At 49.9% G+C, this 16,953-nt stretch overlaps 2 protein-coding genes across 2 annotated transcripts in view; both read left to right on the top strand.

Annotated features, from left to right (window-relative positions):
• Positions 1 to 3,731: 3,731 nt before the first annotated feature.
• On the top strand, positions 3,732 to 5,256 carry LOC115546691 (protein NYNRIN-like). Its single transcript, XM_030360377.1, has 2 exons — positions 3,732 to 3,780; positions 4,168 to 5,256. The coding sequence occupies exons 1-2, from the start codon at positions 3,732 to 3,734 to the stop codon at positions 4,995 to 4,997; spliced, it is 879 nt and encodes a 292-aa protein (XP_030216237.1). The 3' UTR covers positions 4,998 to 5,256.
• Positions 5,257 to 6,495: 1,239 nt separating this feature from the next.
• LOC115546839 (transmembrane protein 131-like) overlaps positions 6,496 to 16,953 on the top strand; it is a 49,698-nt gene continuing 39,240 nt past the window's right edge. The window contains 3 exon segments of the mRNA XM_030360606.1: positions 6,496 to 6,672; positions 8,249 to 8,310; positions 9,699 to 9,733. Coding sequence (XP_030216466.1) covers positions 6,564 to 6,672; positions 8,249 to 8,310; positions 9,699 to 9,733 — 206 coding nt within the window. The 5' untranslated portion in view covers positions 6,496 to 6,563.

Below are 16,953 nucleotides of genomic sequence, written 5' to 3'. Positions count from 1 at the left end.
GTTCTCAACTTCCCTGTAAAGGTTTGTTATATGCAAACCTTGAATTGAATTGAATGAAATGAAATTATTATCAATGAAATTCATTTAATTGACTAGAATTTAAATGTATTGAATGGAAATGAATTTAATTGAATATAATTTAATTGTTATGCAAAGAAAATGTCATTCAATCTAGTTAATTCCATCAACTTAAGCCCAAAACAATTATACAACATAGAAAGTATCTGCGTCAAAAAGGAGACACGGATGACGACATGTGTCTGTTTGGCCCTAGAGGTCAGAGGTCAAAGGTCGACTAGACGGCCGGAGGGGGAACGCGCACTTATGTCGTTAACGTTGAACCCGTGTCTTAATTTAGACTTGGCTCTGCTGCCCTCTGCCGACGTTTTTTCAGAGGGGGGATAATCGCGCACGGATATTGACAAATGTATGAACGAATGAATGAATGAATGAATGGAGGGAAATTGTTAGTAATGTAGCGACCCTGGGACATTTAAAGAGTTTGTGTATTATGTGTTGCATTGTATTTCGTTGTCCCTTATGCCAGTGTTCTATGTGCATGCATTGGAATGTTCTACTTGTCAATCAGTGTGGGGGGCGAATCACCAGGTCAGCTGGGGGAGGACCTTGGGAGAACAGGGGGTTGGGGGTTTGCACATTGAAGGGACCGGGATGGGGGTTGCCCGGGTAACCGATTGTTGTTAGTGTGGATTTTTGCCGTTGGTTACGGGTTTCAGTGACCTGGTTTGAAACATTAAAGTTCCTTCAAGTATTTATGACTGGACATCGTTTTGTCAACGGCAAGGTCATTACATTGTTGTCAGAAGTGAAAGTTTTTATTTTTTATTTTTTTCTCAGTCCTGCTCGGCGAGTCGGCTGAAGTTGCTATCGCCGTTAGCTCTGTTTTTGTTTTCGCTTTTTCTCAAGACCAATAATGCTCCCTGCGGACTGTCGGGTGAGGATAGAGATGGAAGACTACGGCGAGGGGGCGTGTGGAGTAGCTTCGGAGTCTCTGGTGAGGGGAAGAACCCAGCGGGAACCGGCCGCCTTTGAAAAGATGATTTTTCCCGCATAGTTCGCGGCGACAGACATGGCGGCGCCTTCCTCGCATTGAGCCCGGTGTCCATCAAGACGCCTAGATACACCGGTAAGGCTGACCTGGAAGCTTTCCACACCCAATTTGAACTTTTGGCCGATGCTGCCGGATGGTCAGTGAAGGTCAAAGCACTGCAGCTTGCGATGTGTCTGGCGGACGACACATTGTCATGTTTGTTGCTGCTTAGCCCAGAGGACAGGGGGGACTATGTTGCCCTAGTTGGGGCACTAAGGGGGCGTTTTGGACTGTGTGTTAAGCCGGGGCTAATGCGCTCAAAACTCTGTAATAGGCGCAGGAAGCCAGGGGAGACGCTGCGGGCCCTGGCCAACGATATCGAGAGCCTGTCTCGGCGAGCATACGCCCACATGCCACCAGCCGTGCAGAGCGAACTCGCTCGGGATCAGTTTTTCCAGGCCCTTCCCCCTACAGAACTACGCACGCAGACCCAGCTAGCCCACCCGCAGACTTTGCAAGAGGCCCTGGAGATGGCCATGGAGAGGGAGCTGTCTGGGCTGGAGCAATCGACATTCATCCTGCTCCCCAGCCGATGGTGAGATCGGCAAGGGAGAGGAGTGAGGACTCACAGAAGCCAGCCTGGGTGGACAAGCTCACTGAACTCGTCCGCGCTGTCTCTATGCAGGCGGACCGCCGCTTCTGTCTCGTCGAGGGCAGAGGGTCTGCTGGGGCTGCCGGCAGCCTGTCCACCTTGTCAGAGAGTGCCCTAAAGCTGTGAAAGCCCAGGGAAATGAGTCAGGGTCCACGTAATTGGGGAGATGCGAGGCCCTGCCCCCGTACCCCCGCCGTCATCGTCTGGAGGAGCCCACCATCACAGCCGGGGGAGCGGGGCTCCACTCCCCCCAGAAGTGGAAGACAGCATCCCGGAGCCTGTTGTCGTGGTGGGGCGGACCTGGGCAGGGGACTTTTGTCATGTTTCTGTCACTGTTGAGGGGGTGGCCTGTTTGGCTTTAGTCGATACAGGGTCTACAGTGACCCTGGTGAGGCCAGACATTTTGCCAAACTGGACAGTAGTCCCACCTACAACTGTGCAGCTCCGCACAGTCACGGGGGAGAGGGCTCCCATGAAAGGGAAGGGGTTGTTGTCCATCAGGGTGGGGGAAAAGACTGTCCTCCACCCAGTGTGGGTAGCAGCTGTGCAGGTCCCCTGTATCCCAGGGCTGGACTTCCTGCGGTGCATAGGCTGCCAGCTGGACCTGGAGAGGGGGGCTTTTGGCTTCCAAGGAGGGCCCACAGTCTATATGGCCCCGCCAAACACCTCCTACATCCGGCCCCCACCGACAACAGCTCAGATGGACCAGTCACACGTCCCCGGCCCCCTTTACCCCCTTGCAAAGACCTTCCAACCACCCTTTCTTCCCGATCCCTGTCCATTGACCAAGTCCTCCTTCCGGAATCCTTCCCCCTCCCTCCCACCCCCTCGTGTCAATGTTTCGGCCCCTGCAGACTACTCCCTTGCCACCCCGGCATCCCACTCCATGAGCCTGGGCCCCTTCCCCTGCCCTGCCCAGCTTCCCCAGACAGGTGAGGAGACTGTGCTGTCTACACTGCGGGCAATTTGGCAGAGGCACTGTGATGGACTGGACCCTCAACAGCAGGAGCAGCTGTGGCGACTACTGGCGGAGTTTAAGGACAGCTTTGCCTTGAATGAGAGCAATGTGGGTCAAACGCACCTGGTGCAGCATGAAATCGACGCTGGGGATGCCAGGCCCATCAGAATGCGACTGCGTCGCCTGCCCTTGGCCCGCCAGGAGGCTGCGGACCGGGCATTGTGGGAGATGCAGCAGGCAGGCTTCATAGAACCCTCAGATAGTCCCTGGGCAGCAGCCTTGGTGATGGTGCCTAAGAAAGGGGGTAAGTGGAGATTCTGTGTCGACTACAGGCCACTTAACGCAGTAACAAGGAAGGACTCCTACCCCATTGATGAAGCCTTAGATGTCGTAGCTGGGTCGTCCTGGTTCTCCTCGCTCGATCTCCGCTCTGGCTACTTCCAGTTCCCTCTCGCCCTTGATGCCAGACCAAAGACTGCATTCTGCACTAGCAGAGGATTTTTTGGCAGTTTCGGGTCCTCGCTTTTGGCCTCTGCAATGCACCTGCGACCTTCGAGAGGCTGATTGACAGAGGGCTCGCCGGAATCCCCCGGTAGTAGTGTATCGTCTACCTGGACGATATACTGGCACACGGGGGCTCCTTCAAGACAGCACTTGCCTCGCTGCCTCAGGTTCTGGGGAAAGCAGCTGCGGCAGGCTTGAAACTCCATCCTAATAAGTGCCATTTCCTGAGGTGAGAGGTAACTTTCTTTGGGCACAAGGTGGGGGGAGAAGGCATTAGCACCAAGGGAGGACAAAGTGTAAGCTGTCCAGGCCTGGCCCATCCCCACTGACACCAGACAGCTGAAAAGCTTCCTCGGACTGGCGTCTTACTACAGACGCATTGTGAGGGGCTTCTCCTGTTTGGCCGCTCCCCTGTTCCGCCTGCAACAGAAGGACAGGGAGTTTGTGTGGGCAGAGGATTGCCAGTCTGCCTTCGAGACACTCAAGGGAGCTCTCACCAAAGCCCCGGTGCTCTCCCCTCCTGACCCTGCCCTTCATCCTGGACACGGACGCTAGAAAAGTTGGCAATGGCGCCGTGCTGGCACAGGAAGGGCCGGAAGGGGATCGGGTGGTGGCGTATTACAGCAGGACATTTAACAAAGTTGAACGCCGCTACAGCGTCACTCATCGCGAGCTGCTGGCCATCTTTAGAGCTGTACGCCACTTCAAATATTACCTCTGTGGCCTGCACTTCACTGTACGGACTGACCACTCCGCACAGAAGGGCAGGTCACACGGTGGATCGAGGAGCTGCATTCCTACAGCTTCAGTGTGGTGCACAGGGCAGGGGCACGCCATGGTAATGCAGACGCTCTCTCCCGACGCCCCTGCAGTCAGGATGGCTGCCGCTACTGTGACAGGAGGGAGAGCCGTGAGAAGGAGCTGTGCAGCCAGGAGGAGGATGTTCTGCAGTAGAGGTGGCGTCCCCAGTCTGCTGTGAGCTCCGGGAGGTCGACACTTCAGGATGGAGACGGCAGCAGGAGGAGGGCGCAGACTTTCGACCAGTGCTCCAGTGGTTGGACCTACAGCGGCGGCCCCCATGGGAAGAAGTGGCCGTTCTCTCCCTGGTCACCAAGGGACTGTGGGCTAAGTTCAAGACCCTGCGGCTGTGGGATGGCGTGCTTCAGCGGGCCTGGAAGGAACCCGCCACCGGAGATGTGAGGTGGCAAGTGGTGGTGCCTCACTCTCTGCGTGGGGAAGTGCTTCAAGCGATCCATGGTGCTGTGGGCTCGGGGCACTTTGGGGTGACAAAAACCCTTCGTCGCCTCCGCCTTGGCTTCTACTGGGGGCAGCACAAGCGGGACGTTGAGGACTTCTGTCGCTGCTGTGATGGCTGCACAGCCCACAAAGGCCCAGCTGAAAGGTCCTTTGCCCAGTTACAGCAGTTCCCTGTGGGGTTCCCTATGGAGAGGGTTGGGGTGGATGTGGTGGGCCCGCTACCCTGCACAGAGAGGGGGAACAAGTATGTCCTCACGGCCATGGACTATTTTACCAAGTGGACAGAGGCGTACGCTCTGCCTGACCAGGGGGCAGAGACCGTAGCGGACGCTTTAATCGGGGGGATGATTAGCCGTTTTGGGGCAGCAGAGTCCATCCACAGTGACCAGGGGAGACATTTTGAATCCCGTGTGTCTTTGCGGCTTTATGTAGCAGGCTGGACATGCAGACCCGTACTACCCCCCTGCACCCACAGAGTGACGGCTTGGTGGAGCGATTTCATCGCTGTATGGAGCAGCAGCTGGCCATTGTCTCGGCTGAGCATCAGCGGGACTGGGACAATCATCTGCCTCTAGTGCTTATGGCATACAGGAGTCAGCTGTCAGCTGTCCAGGAGTCGACGTCCTGCACGCCTGCTCTGCTGATGTTGGGGAGGGAGCTTCGCACCCCAGCTGACCTGGCGTTTGGCCGGCTGCCCGATTTTCCCCCCGTTCCTCCCGGCCCAGAGTATGCCAGGAGACTCCAGGACCGCCTGGAGAGAGCTCACTCCTTTCACCAGGGGACAGGTGCTGAGCGCAGGGGTGAGGCAGAAAAGGAACTATGATGTGCATTCTCGTAGCAGGCACTTTGAGGCTGAGGAGCTGGTCTGGACCTACAGCCCGCAAAGAAAGAAGGGAAGATGTCACGGTTAGCGGGTGGCAGGCAGGCAGGTAGGACCCAATAGCAGACAGTTTGGGTAAAGGATAATTTATTAATGCAAAAGGCAAGGAACACCGAGAACACAGGTGACGCGGGTATCACAGGGAAAACCGGGAACACAGGTAACACACAGGACACAACTCACCACGAACTACAATGATCCGACAAGGAACAAAGGAAAGACAAGGGCTTAAATACCAAACACACACAGGGCACGCAACGAGTAACAGCTGAAACACATTAGGGGAGCGAGCAGCAATAACACAGGAGGGAAACCTGACCGGACATGGGGAGAAACAAGACAGAGATACCAAAGTAAAACAGAAAACACACCAAAACAAGACAAGTAAACAGACAGACCATGACAGCAGATGCCCGAAGCTTTATAGCGAGTGGATCGGGCCATGCAGGGTCCTGGAGAGAATTGGGGAGGTGGTGTACAGGGTCCAGCTACCACCTCGGGAAGGAGGGAGGGTTGAGGGTTTCCGGTTGTTGTTAGTGTGGATTTTTGCCGTTGGTTACGGGTTTCAGTGACCTAGTTTGTAACATTAAAGTTCCTTCAAGTACTTATGACTGGACATCGTTATGTCACCGGCGAGGTCTTTGCAGTATGTTGAATTTGTTGGTGTGAACAAAAGCTAAACTATTTCTAAATAATAATAATTGTTATTTCTAAATTATTTAGAAATAACAAAAAAAACGAATAGAAAATATATGAAGTGCGGTCATATTACTGCCGTTAAGGTTAAATAATTACAGCGTTATTACAATGAAGCGATCATATATTTGGTTAAAAATCCCTTCAAAGACTAATTAAATAGGGCTCAAACCACATAATCACAAGATATAAATAAATTATTATATAGGCTAATATAACATACACATAATAAAAAATATATTTTTTGTATTTTATATGTATTTTTTTTTTTTTACAAAAGTCAACAATACAATAACCCTATTCATGAAATAAAATATAAAATACTAAAAATCCTTAATTTTTTTTTATTTCTACCCCAAAACAAACGCGGTGTCGAATTCCTCACCGCCGCGTCGCCCTTGCGCCGCGCCAACGCGCCACCGCGCGCCCCGAACACGTCCACGAAGACACGGCGCGTCACCGTCGCCCCGCCTCGCGCTGCCGCTGCTCATGTTCGGGGAGGAGCGCGAGACACCGATTCAGTCCCCGTCAGAGAGCGCGAGCTAGCGCGTAGTACACACAAGAAATGGCGCAAGCTGAAAGATTCCCGAACTTCGCTAACTTCGCGACGCGCGGCATGTTCGCTCGGATATTACTGCTCGCGATCTTTCGCGCGGCGCAGGCAAACAAGCAAGGTTTGTGAGTCCGTTCCGTGGCTCAACTTGGACTGTGTGTGTGTGTGTGTGTGTGTGTGTGTGTGTGTGTGTGTGTGTGTGTGTGTGTGTGTGTGTGTGTGTGTGTGTGTGTGTGTGTGTGTGTGTGTGTGTGTGTGTGTGTGTGTGTGTGTGTGTGTGTGTGTGTGTGTGTGTGTGTAGCCGTTAGCCTAGCCGCGTTAGCCCAACACCCCCAGGCTAACGTTAGCTGCTCGCTATCCCCCGCGGACCCGACTATCCTAACCGCGTCAAAGTTCAACAAAACGACCTTGAAGCCGGGAGTCCTGGCTCGGCTTAGCGGCGGTACTTCGCGCCGCTGTAGTCGCCGTAGCTCTTTAGCTTAGCATCAGCTAACCGCAGTGGTAGCGGAGGTCGCTGGTTAGCGTCGGCGTTAGCGTTAGCGCTGACCGCAGTGTTAGTGGAGGATCTCTGCCTGGGACGGGACGTGACAGGGCGGCTGGCGGCGGTACCCCCCTCCGCTGTAGCTCGCTTGTTAGCATTACCTCGCTACTTAGCACTAGTGTTGATGTTTGGGTCGTGACAGGACGTTAAGCAGGGCAGGTAGACCCCCCCCTGGTCCTGGACTTAAAGTGGTGTTTGTGTGTTCACTAGTAGAGGAGGGTCCGCCTCGGCTGTTTAGGAAGTTATTAATAGTGACGTATTGATAGACTGATTGGACACACACACACACACACACACACACACACACACACACACACACACACACACACACACACACTTTGACATGGACATTGGACACTCTTAATCACACACACACACACACACACACACACACACACACACACACACACACACACACACACACACACACACACAAGAGGTCCTTTTAACTTTAAAGGACTAGTTACCCGCCCCCATACTAAACGCTGCAGGGATGTCCTGTGTGTGTGTGTGTGTGTGTGTGTGTGTGTGTGTGTGTGTGTGTGTGTGTGGTGCATGTTCTAGCTAGTTTGCTTTCTGCAGGCTACTTGAGCCAGCGGTGGGGGGGGGAGACAGCGAGCTGGAATTCATGACCCGTGAATGTGTGTGTGTGAATGTCAGGCCATATTGTAAAAGCGCTTTGAGCGGCCACTGGTTAGAAAAGCGCTATGTACACACACTACCGTTCAAAAGTTTGGGGTCGCTTGGAAATGTCCTTATTTTTTAAAGAAAAGCACAGCAGATAACATTAAATGAATCAGAAACACATTCTAGACATTTTTAATTTGGTAAATGATTATTCTAGCTCTGAACGGCTGGTTTTTAATGGAATATCTACATAGGCGTACCGAGGCCCATTTCCATCAACCATCACTCCTGTGTTCTAATGCTACATTGTTTAATAGTGTTAAAAGGCTAATTTATGATCGGAAAACCCTTGTGCAATTATATTAGCACAGCTGAAACTGTTGAATAAAAGTGTGCGTTTTAATCGACAACATGAAATTGTCCGGCTGACCCCAAACTTTTTAACTAATGTACATGCAGTCCATTTATCACGCGTTTACTACTCTAGTTTGAATTACTAGCGCCTTGTTTGTTGTGTTCTCCTCCACAGCTTTTATCCAGACAGACACCATCCTAGAGGTGTTTCACTTTGGTGATGAAGGCCTCCTTCAGGTAAGATCAGCGATGTACACTTCATGTGAACCTCCACAGACAGACAGACATACAGGCGACATGTGGCTCAGGAGAAAGAGCGGGTTTGCTGGTAACCTGAAGGTTGCTGGTTCGATCCCCGGCTCCTCCTAGCAGAGTGTGTAGGTGTCCCTGAGCGAGAAGCCTCACCCTGACTGCTCCTGACCATCTCGCTGTCGCCCCGCGGGGTCGACTCTGCCGTCCGGGGGGGGGGGGGGGGGTGTTTGTGTGTGTGTGTGTGTGTATATGTGTTGGTGAATGTGTGTATGAATGGGTGAATGTCAGGCCTTATTGTAAAGCGCTTTTGGGTGCCACTGGTTAGAACAGCGCTGTATAAATGCAGTCCATTTACAGCAACTATCTTTACAACTATCTGTAGCGCGTCCTTTTACCTGTTCATATCATTGGGGGGTGAAGTCCAGGTCAATATCCCACTGTACAGCCAGCCCTCCCCTCACTATCTGTTTTTACCACACATCCTGTCTTGTTGGGGAAGTAGGGGAAGTAAAGGTACAGACAGCGTGGGTCTGGGACACAGCCTCGCTAAAGCAGGATGTGTTTGTTGGTTATTACCGTTTAGAAAAAGGGAAGTTTGTTAAGAAGCCGGCTTTAGCCTTGTGATTGTGATTCTGAAATTGGTGTGTGTCTGTGTTTTTCTTTTATTGGGTTTCAGTCTGTTCTATTTGGCCTGAGTCTGTTGTGTTGGGTTAGAGTCTGTTGTGTTGGGCTTGAGTCTGTTGTGTTTGGCTTGAGTCTGTTCGATAGGGCCTGAGTCTGTTCGATAGGGCCTGAGTCTGTTGTGAGTCGGCTCCATGTGTAAGTTGCTCTCCCCATATGACCGTGGCGTCCACCGGGCCCCGGCTCCTCCATTATTCACCAGGGCTCGGGTTTATGTTAAGGCCTCAACGTGAGGTATAGGATAGACCCCAACCAAACAAAAAGGTGTGTGTGTTTATTCCTTCCCTGTGTGTTTGTTTCCCTTCCGTGTGTGTGTGTGTGTGTGTGTGTGTCCTCTCCGTTTTTGTGTGTGTAGGTGTTTTCCGTGTGAGTGTGTGTGTTAATAACGCTGTTATTCATTGCAGCCCATTGCGTTTGTGTGTGTTTCCCTCGATATGATAGATGAGAGGATCTAGCCTTAAATTTGTCTGTGCTTCTAAAGAGTAGAATCTCAAACATGAACTAACAGTTCCTTCCTAGTTATTCCTTTCCAGTGTGTTTGTGTTTGTCTCTGTGTGTTTGTGTGTCTCTGTCCCTCTGTATGTGTGTGTCACCTTGTGCGGGTGTTTTTGTGTGTGTCTCTCTTTCTGTCTGTGTGTCTGTGTTTTCGGTTGTGTCCTGTCCCCTGACGTTGTCGCTCTTCTGTGTTACAGGCAGAGCCAGACATAAACTCATATCACCACAAAAGGTAAGACACTCTTTTAAACACACAAACACACTTGTAATGCAGGTTAAAAGATTGTTCTAAAGAAGCAGTCTTTTTTGTCGTCGTTGTTCTTGTTGCGTTGCGTCTGGTCATGGATTTAAGTTTCTGTATCATGTTTAGATGAGATGATGTGTTTCAGGCAGTCTTTGGTTGGAGTCTGTTATTATGAAGGGTGTCCTTGCAAGAAATGACGTTGACTAAATGTCTTTGCTGTCGAAGATTCAAGGTCAACCCTGGTTATCAGTCATCACTGTGTATGTTTATACGTCCTGGCACTTAATGTACACACTTATTGTATGTTGTACATCCTGGCATGTAATATAGTACTTGGCATCATGTAGCATCTTATCCTAGCCAGTTGTGTACGGGGAATGGGTTAACCTAGAGATTGTTAGTGCTTGGCACTTGATTCTTTGAACATCCTTACTGTACCAACAGATATATTTTGTTGTTTCTCTTTCTTCTGACAAATTGACTTATTGTAAGTCGCTTTGGATAAAAGCGTCTGCTAAACGCCCTGAATGTTAATCCCTAAATCCTTTCTTATAATGTGCTTTTTACTAGGAAAATGCCAGCAATTTACCTGCACATTTGTGGCATTCATGCGTCGCGCCGCGAGCCAGTTATTTTTACTCCGTCTCTAAAAGGGCAGTGTTGTGGATTCGTACTCGAACACACGTGCGACATACCAGCCACCGGGGCCACACCTTGTGCTGCCGACCAGAGCAGCTGTCACTGAGTCGTTGCGTTTGATTGGCTGCTGTGGGGTGGCGGTAGTGATCTCTACACCATCTGTCACGCCGTGTGCGACAAGTCAACCGGCTGACCCGAAGACATTTCCAAAGTCAAGTGTGAAGAAGTCCTGGTGGGGGATCTAGGAAGTGTGTGTGTGTGTGTGTGTGTCTGGTTGCAAGTACTCAGAAGCGGCCATTTGCATTTGGAATAAAAGGTGTGTGTGTGTGTGTGGGTGTGTGTGTGTGTGTGTGTGTCTGTTTTGCATCCGGTCTCGTCCAATCAGATGCCTCCAGGTCAGAGGCCAGAGCCCCACTGCTGTAAACACCCCCTGTGACACCTGGCCTCACCTGTCTTGTGTGTGTCTACTCTGTGTGTGGTGCGTGTGAATTTTGTTTCAAAGGTGTGTGTCGGGTCTGATAGCATTTGTGAATTTAATTGTGCGATGAGAAAGGTGTGTGTGTGAGAGACCCATTTGTACAAGTCTGTCTTTCGTGATTGTTTGTTGTATGATGTGTGTGTTAGCTATCTTCTGTGTGTGTGTGTGTTTGTGTAGGTGTGCAGGCATACAGGTGTGTGTGTGTGTGTCCGTGAGCGATGGATTTGACTAGGACGTATGGCTTGCTGAGGCCGCGATTAGCATATTATGGTCTGGCTCTGGGCCCTGATCACATGGAGGTAATGGTCCGGGAGCATGTGACTTGTAGTGCGGCACTCAAGTGTTCCCCCTGGATGCCGTATACAAATTTGTACCAAGGTGTGTTTGCGAAACACATCTGAGACAGATGCTGTGTTCCTCAATCATCGGATGCCAGACTTCCGAGTCGAAGATCTGCCAGCTGTCTTGCGGCTTCTCGTGGAGGCAAGCCCCCTTTTTGTCTTAATCTTTCGGAAATCTGAGAGTAGACCGAGAGCATTGATGACTCTCTCAACAAAATGCCTGCGCCCGTGAAGAGATTTATTTTCTTTGTATTTCCACGTTGGTCATTTTAATTTTGATTTTAAATGCTCTTACACACTTGATTACATTGCTACTTTATTCCGGTCTCCAATTTATGCATTGCACGGTCTTGCTGTGCGTGCAATACAATGTAAAGTTGTATTGTTTGTTTTCAGGCTGGTTTGCTAAAGAGCTAATGTAGCTAACAATAAACAACGACCAGCCAATTTCATGACACAATCACAAAGACTAACAGGAACGCTATAAATGCTCCGAGACTGGAAAATGACATCAAAAGTGCAACTAGGAAGGCTTGCTTCAAGGATTCAGGAACACACCAATAGAGGCCACGACGCACACGCCACACACACGCTTCAGTTTTACGTTTGCAAATCATCTCTGTGGGTGTGGGTGTCAGGGTGGGTCTGTGTAGAGGGGTGTGAGTCAGGGTGTAGAGGTGTGTGTGTGTGTGTGTGGTTGTCAATCAGTGTGTGTGTGTGTGTGTGTGCAATGTTTGTGTCAGTTGAGGTTTGTTTGTGTTTGTGTGTGTGTGTGTCAGGGTGTAGAGGGGTGTTTGTGCTTTGTTTGAAGTCTGCAGAGAGGAATCCTCTCGCGGTCCTGCAACATTCTCACCCGGGTTTCTTAATCGTCGTTCACGAGGAACTTGCTGTTTGGTTCCTCTTCCTTTTGGCTGTCACCGCCAACACTTAATAGGCCCGATTAAATTAAACTGGCTGTTTGTTTTCTCTTCCTTTTGGCCATCAACACTTAGTTAATGATCCAGATTAAATCAAACCGTCGGGCTTACCTTCTTGACTTGAAGTATGGGCGGCGAAATCCTGTGTCTTGACCCCCTGCTAACATTACAGAACGATCAGACTGATCAGATCAGTTTTTTATCCCGACAAAAGCCTCGTAAGGACAGTTCCTCTGCGTCTCTCTCGTAGATCGCACCATCTTTCAACCTCTTTGATTAATACGACTGCTTCACCTTCTCTCAAATGATCAGCAGCTCGCGGATTTCACTTTCTCTCCAGTTAGAACTGCTCATGATCATATCGCTGTGTTGGGTCGTGGAGACAGCGCAGCGATATGATCATTAGCAGATCATGATCATTAAGATAAATTGAGGTGTGTAAAACGGGGAGTGTAAACGTGTAGACCGTGAAAAAGGCGTGCAATAGAGAGCGGGCTGTATCTGAGTAGAACGGCTCTGCGTTGTTCTCCATGTTGTTCTATTAAGCAGGGGATGCTTGGTGATGATGTATAACGACATGATGATGTATGTATCTGTGCGCCGCGTACCGATTTACCATTACTATTCCTACCGTTCTGAATTGAATACAGTTTGATGGTTGAATAAACCGTGGACTAGACACTGCCTCCGCCTCGTATTTGAGAACATTATAATAATATCACGGCCAAAAGCTGTGCGCGCCTCCGGAATATTATGCACAGAATTTAATTGCGACATGGAGCAACACCTGACGGAGCTGAGCTCCAGCGGGTGTCCGGGAGTCCGCAAGGATTTTGGGACAATGGCTGTAGCCTACTGCCTTATTGGAATAAAAAATAATTATGTCAAAAAGTTTTTACAAGTTTCACTGTGCATGTTGTACACAGTTGTATGATGCTGTTTAATTGAATTAAATGTAACTTAAAACATTACATATATCTCTGAATTGTAATCAAATGTTTAAATTAGGCTCCATACTTTAAAAAAATAGCAGGTTATTGGATAACAAAAACAGAACAATATGCATAGTGCATCTCTGGAAAGAGCAAATGTCATTAAAAGGTTCAATAAAATACTTTTTTTTAAAACAAACAAAGCATGTAAACTGATAACAGAAAGCAAGAGACTACAACTACAACAATGTATCTCTAATTTGTTCAAATCTCATCGAACAAATTACAAAAGAACAAATAACATGACTGGGTCGGGCCAGGCCAGCAGTTAGCCTACTCCAGATTTCTGGCTAGGAAAACAAGCCTGTCCACGGTGTCAGGGTTTGGCGATGACCTATGACAGGTGGGGGAGGGGGGCAATCGTACTTGAGTACGAGGTACAGACGTCAAACAGACTTGGGCACGTTACAGATGGCCTAGTGTGAGTGCCTCCTAAGAGACTTCTCTCTCCGACGTGTGTGTGTGTGTGTGAGTGTGTGTGTGTACATGAGCGTGTGTTTGAGTGTGTGTGTACGTTTGTTTGAGTGTGTGTGTGCGTGTGTTTTCGTTTTGTGTGGTGTGTGTGTGGCCTAGTGAGTAGCAGCACCTTGGTGTTTTTATGAGGGAGAGGGGGGCGTGAAGGCATTGGTGTGTTTGGCTGAAGGGTCGGAGGCGATGTGGATGCAAAGACGGGTGTAAAGAGAGCTGCACTGAGTGGCAAATGTCACGTCGTTAATGTGTGAAGGGGAGAGCTCATGGTGTCTTCACACACGTGAGGACACAAGCTTAGAAACACATACGAGCGGACACACACACACGCGCACATGCACGGACATGCACATGGACACACACCCGCGCACAAACGCTGTACAATCTATTCTTTATGATCACTACTCTGCAGAGTTGGTCGCTGCCTCCTTTGCGCTGCTGTCACGTGTTTTCAGACAGAGCAGGTTCGAGGTGAGTCCCCGAGAAAAGAATGATTGCCTTGTAAGGTTTCCTGTTTTTTTTAGTGGGCCTGTGTGTGGATGAGCCACACCTCATCCACAGTCTGATTGGAGTCTGATTGGATGCTTGGTGGGTGAGGCTGCACACCTGTTGCACATTGAGTCCTCACAGGTTTGCAAAGGTTAAACCAGCCGTCACCACACAGCCACCCTCACACACACAGACAGACAGGGAGAGATCTCCTGCATGTCATTGTGGAGCACCAGGTCATGCAAACCTTACAATAAAAAGCTGCCTCCTGTGTCTGGAGGAGACCAGTAAAGTCACCCTAGGTGGAGTGAGGCAGCCTCCTAGGGGGAGTGAGGCAGCCTCCTAGGTGGAGTGAGGCAGCCTCCTAGGTGGAGTGAGGCAGCCTCCTAGGTGGGGTGAGGCAGCCTCCTAGGTGGGGTGAGGCAGCCTCCTAGGTGGGGTGAGGCAGCCTCCTAGGTGGGGGTGAGGCAGCCTCCTAGGTGGGGTGAGGCAGCCTCCTAGGTGGGGTGAGGCAGCCTCCTAGGTGGGGGTGAGGCAGCCTCCTAGGTGGGGGTGAGGCAGCCTCCTAGGTGGGGGTGAGGCAGCCTCCTAGGTGGGGGTGAGGCAGCCTCCTAGGTGGGGGTGACTCACCCCCCTTAGGGGGAGTGAGTCAGCCTCCTAGGGGGAGTGAGGCAGCCTCCTAGGTGGGGTGAGGCCGCCTCCTAGGACTGGTGTAGCACAAGCTTTGCCTCACAGCTCTAACCTCAGAGCACAGAGTGTCTGCACTTCAACGGCGGAAACGCTGGCCTGCAACCACGTCTGCACGCTTCGGGCTTCCACAGAGCTGTTGCAAAACAGATCACGTCCTGTCCTACCGCCCCCGCCCTCCAGCTCGAACCCTGAGCCGGCTGCAGGGCGCTAACGATCACTAGGTTAACCCATTCCCCATACGCAACACCGATAGCTACGATAAGACGCTACACCATGCCAAGTACTGTTTTTAAGTGCAAGGACGTACAAACATACAATAATTGGCAAACGCTATAGTGCTTGTCGCTCTCTGCCCTCCGCTTGACCGTGTTCCACGAAAATGAACGTGCACTCTCTCGAATGTGTTTCCTGTTTTTTGGTGTGCTGTAAACGTTCCTCTTTTTTTATTTTTGGTGTCTATCTGATATGAAAGATGACGCAAAGCTGTAGATCTATTCTAATTAAGAGCGTTGCCTTTACGAGAAACTTTACCCGTGTGTGTGTGCGACTGTGTGTGTGACTGTGTGTGTGTGACTGTGTCTGTGAGACTGCTTGTGTGTGAGAGACTGTGTGACACTAGAGAAACTAGATGGTCTTTCGTAGTACATTTAGTTTTATTTTTCAAATCTCCAAAACGTATCAAACCCGAGTCCTCCGCGCATTAAGTCCCAGCCCCTTCCGGTCGTTTCCTGGATGGCTTGCAGACAGGTGATCCACTAGATCACCTCCCGCCAGGCAGAGAGAGAAAGACAGCTCCTCTCTGTGGACGACTCGGAGGCCACGCTGCTGCTGCTGCTGCTGCTGCTGCTGCTGCTGCTGCTCTATGAATCCCAGTATTCACAGCCCCGGCTCTGTTTGGACGGGATGCCTGCGGGGACAGCGGGAGCTAGACAAACATGTACATGGGCGTGCAGGCTGCCCACGGACACACTCGTGCCGACAGGCGCACGCACACACGCACGCACGCACGCACGCATGCACGCACACACTGGCATATATATATTTACACACACACTCGCATACACACATGTGATGTGTGCATACACACACACGCACGCATGTACACATACGTACGGACACACACACATGCCGGCATACACACACACACATGCCGGCATACACACACGCGGGCACACACACGATGACAGACGCAGGCAAATGCAAGGGGACGCACACTCATGTGCAGAAGCGTGCAGGAGGACACGCGCAGACACTCTGCCTCATGTGTACACGAGGCAGAGTGGAGGTCAGAGCGGTCCAGGAGGCTCCCGGAGCTCCTAGTGCCGCCTCCAATGCAAGGTCAGGTCCAAGGTTTTCTTCAACAGTTCAGATCTGTATAATGCTCGATCAGATGTACATTTTAAAACAAAATAAATAAAATAAGACTCATTGTTTTGTTTTAGAGAATCCGGTTTTAATATTCTACGATTATAATAATTAATAATATAATGATACAAATATATATATCAGCCCTGTGTGCAAGCATTTGTTTCTGTGTGAACTCAAAGGGTCCAAGTTGCTTTTGACCTGTGAGTGAGCAGGGGTCACTTATTCACGATATCACGTCATAATCATCCATTAGTCTAATCATTAATGCCTCCGCTGATAGGCAAGTTCACCGTATCACACCAAGCTCAACATTCTGCTTCTAGATAAGACTTGATGCAACAGGCCTGCTTACAATCTTAACAAAAAAACGATTATTGAAGTGCATATTTCTGTCATTTGCGCAACATCTTTGCACTTCAATCAACTGTGACTGGTACCATGACAACTTCTGCTACTTATTTAAACTTTTTAAAAAATATATATTTTATTTTATATTGTTATTTTTATTTTTATTATCTAATTACTTTACCTTGTATTGTTGCTGCTATTTGGCTGTGGAGGAAACAATCAGAAGAATTTGAATCTTGTGTAGTTACTGTACAATTCTGATTCTGATGCTTTTAGTGTTTTAAACTCTGCAGCACATTTAAAACCACTTTTTAAACGGTTTTCTCACGAGCATCTGCTAATCTGCACCATCACCTTGACACATTTAACCAGGCCCTGTTTCTTCGCTGGCGTTCCAACAAGCCACCGAAGGATATACACGAACCGCGTTGATAACAACAAACGTATACGCTATCTCTCGAGTCGTGAAAACCACACA

Source organism: Gadus morhua, chromosome 7, assembly GCF_902167405.1.
Source record: "Gadus morhua chromosome 7, gadMor3.0, whole genome shotgun sequence".
Classification (NCBI taxonomy): domain Eukaryota; kingdom Metazoa; phylum Chordata; class Actinopteri; order Gadiformes; family Gadidae; genus Gadus; species Gadus morhua.
Note: the sequence above shows the minus strand (reverse complement) of the source record. Positions and strands in the feature narration are given on the sequence as shown.

Bases quoted from the DNA above. Each gene is read 5' to 3' on its own strand.
- LOC115546691 (XM_030360377.1), top strand. From the start codon at position 3,732: ATGGCGCCGTGCTGGCACAGGAAGGGCCGGAAGGGGATCGGGTGGTGG. The intron at 3,781-4,167 runs GTATTACAGCAG...TCGACACTTCAG, and splicing joins GAAGGGGATCGGGTGGTGGC to GATGGAGACGGCAGCAGGAG.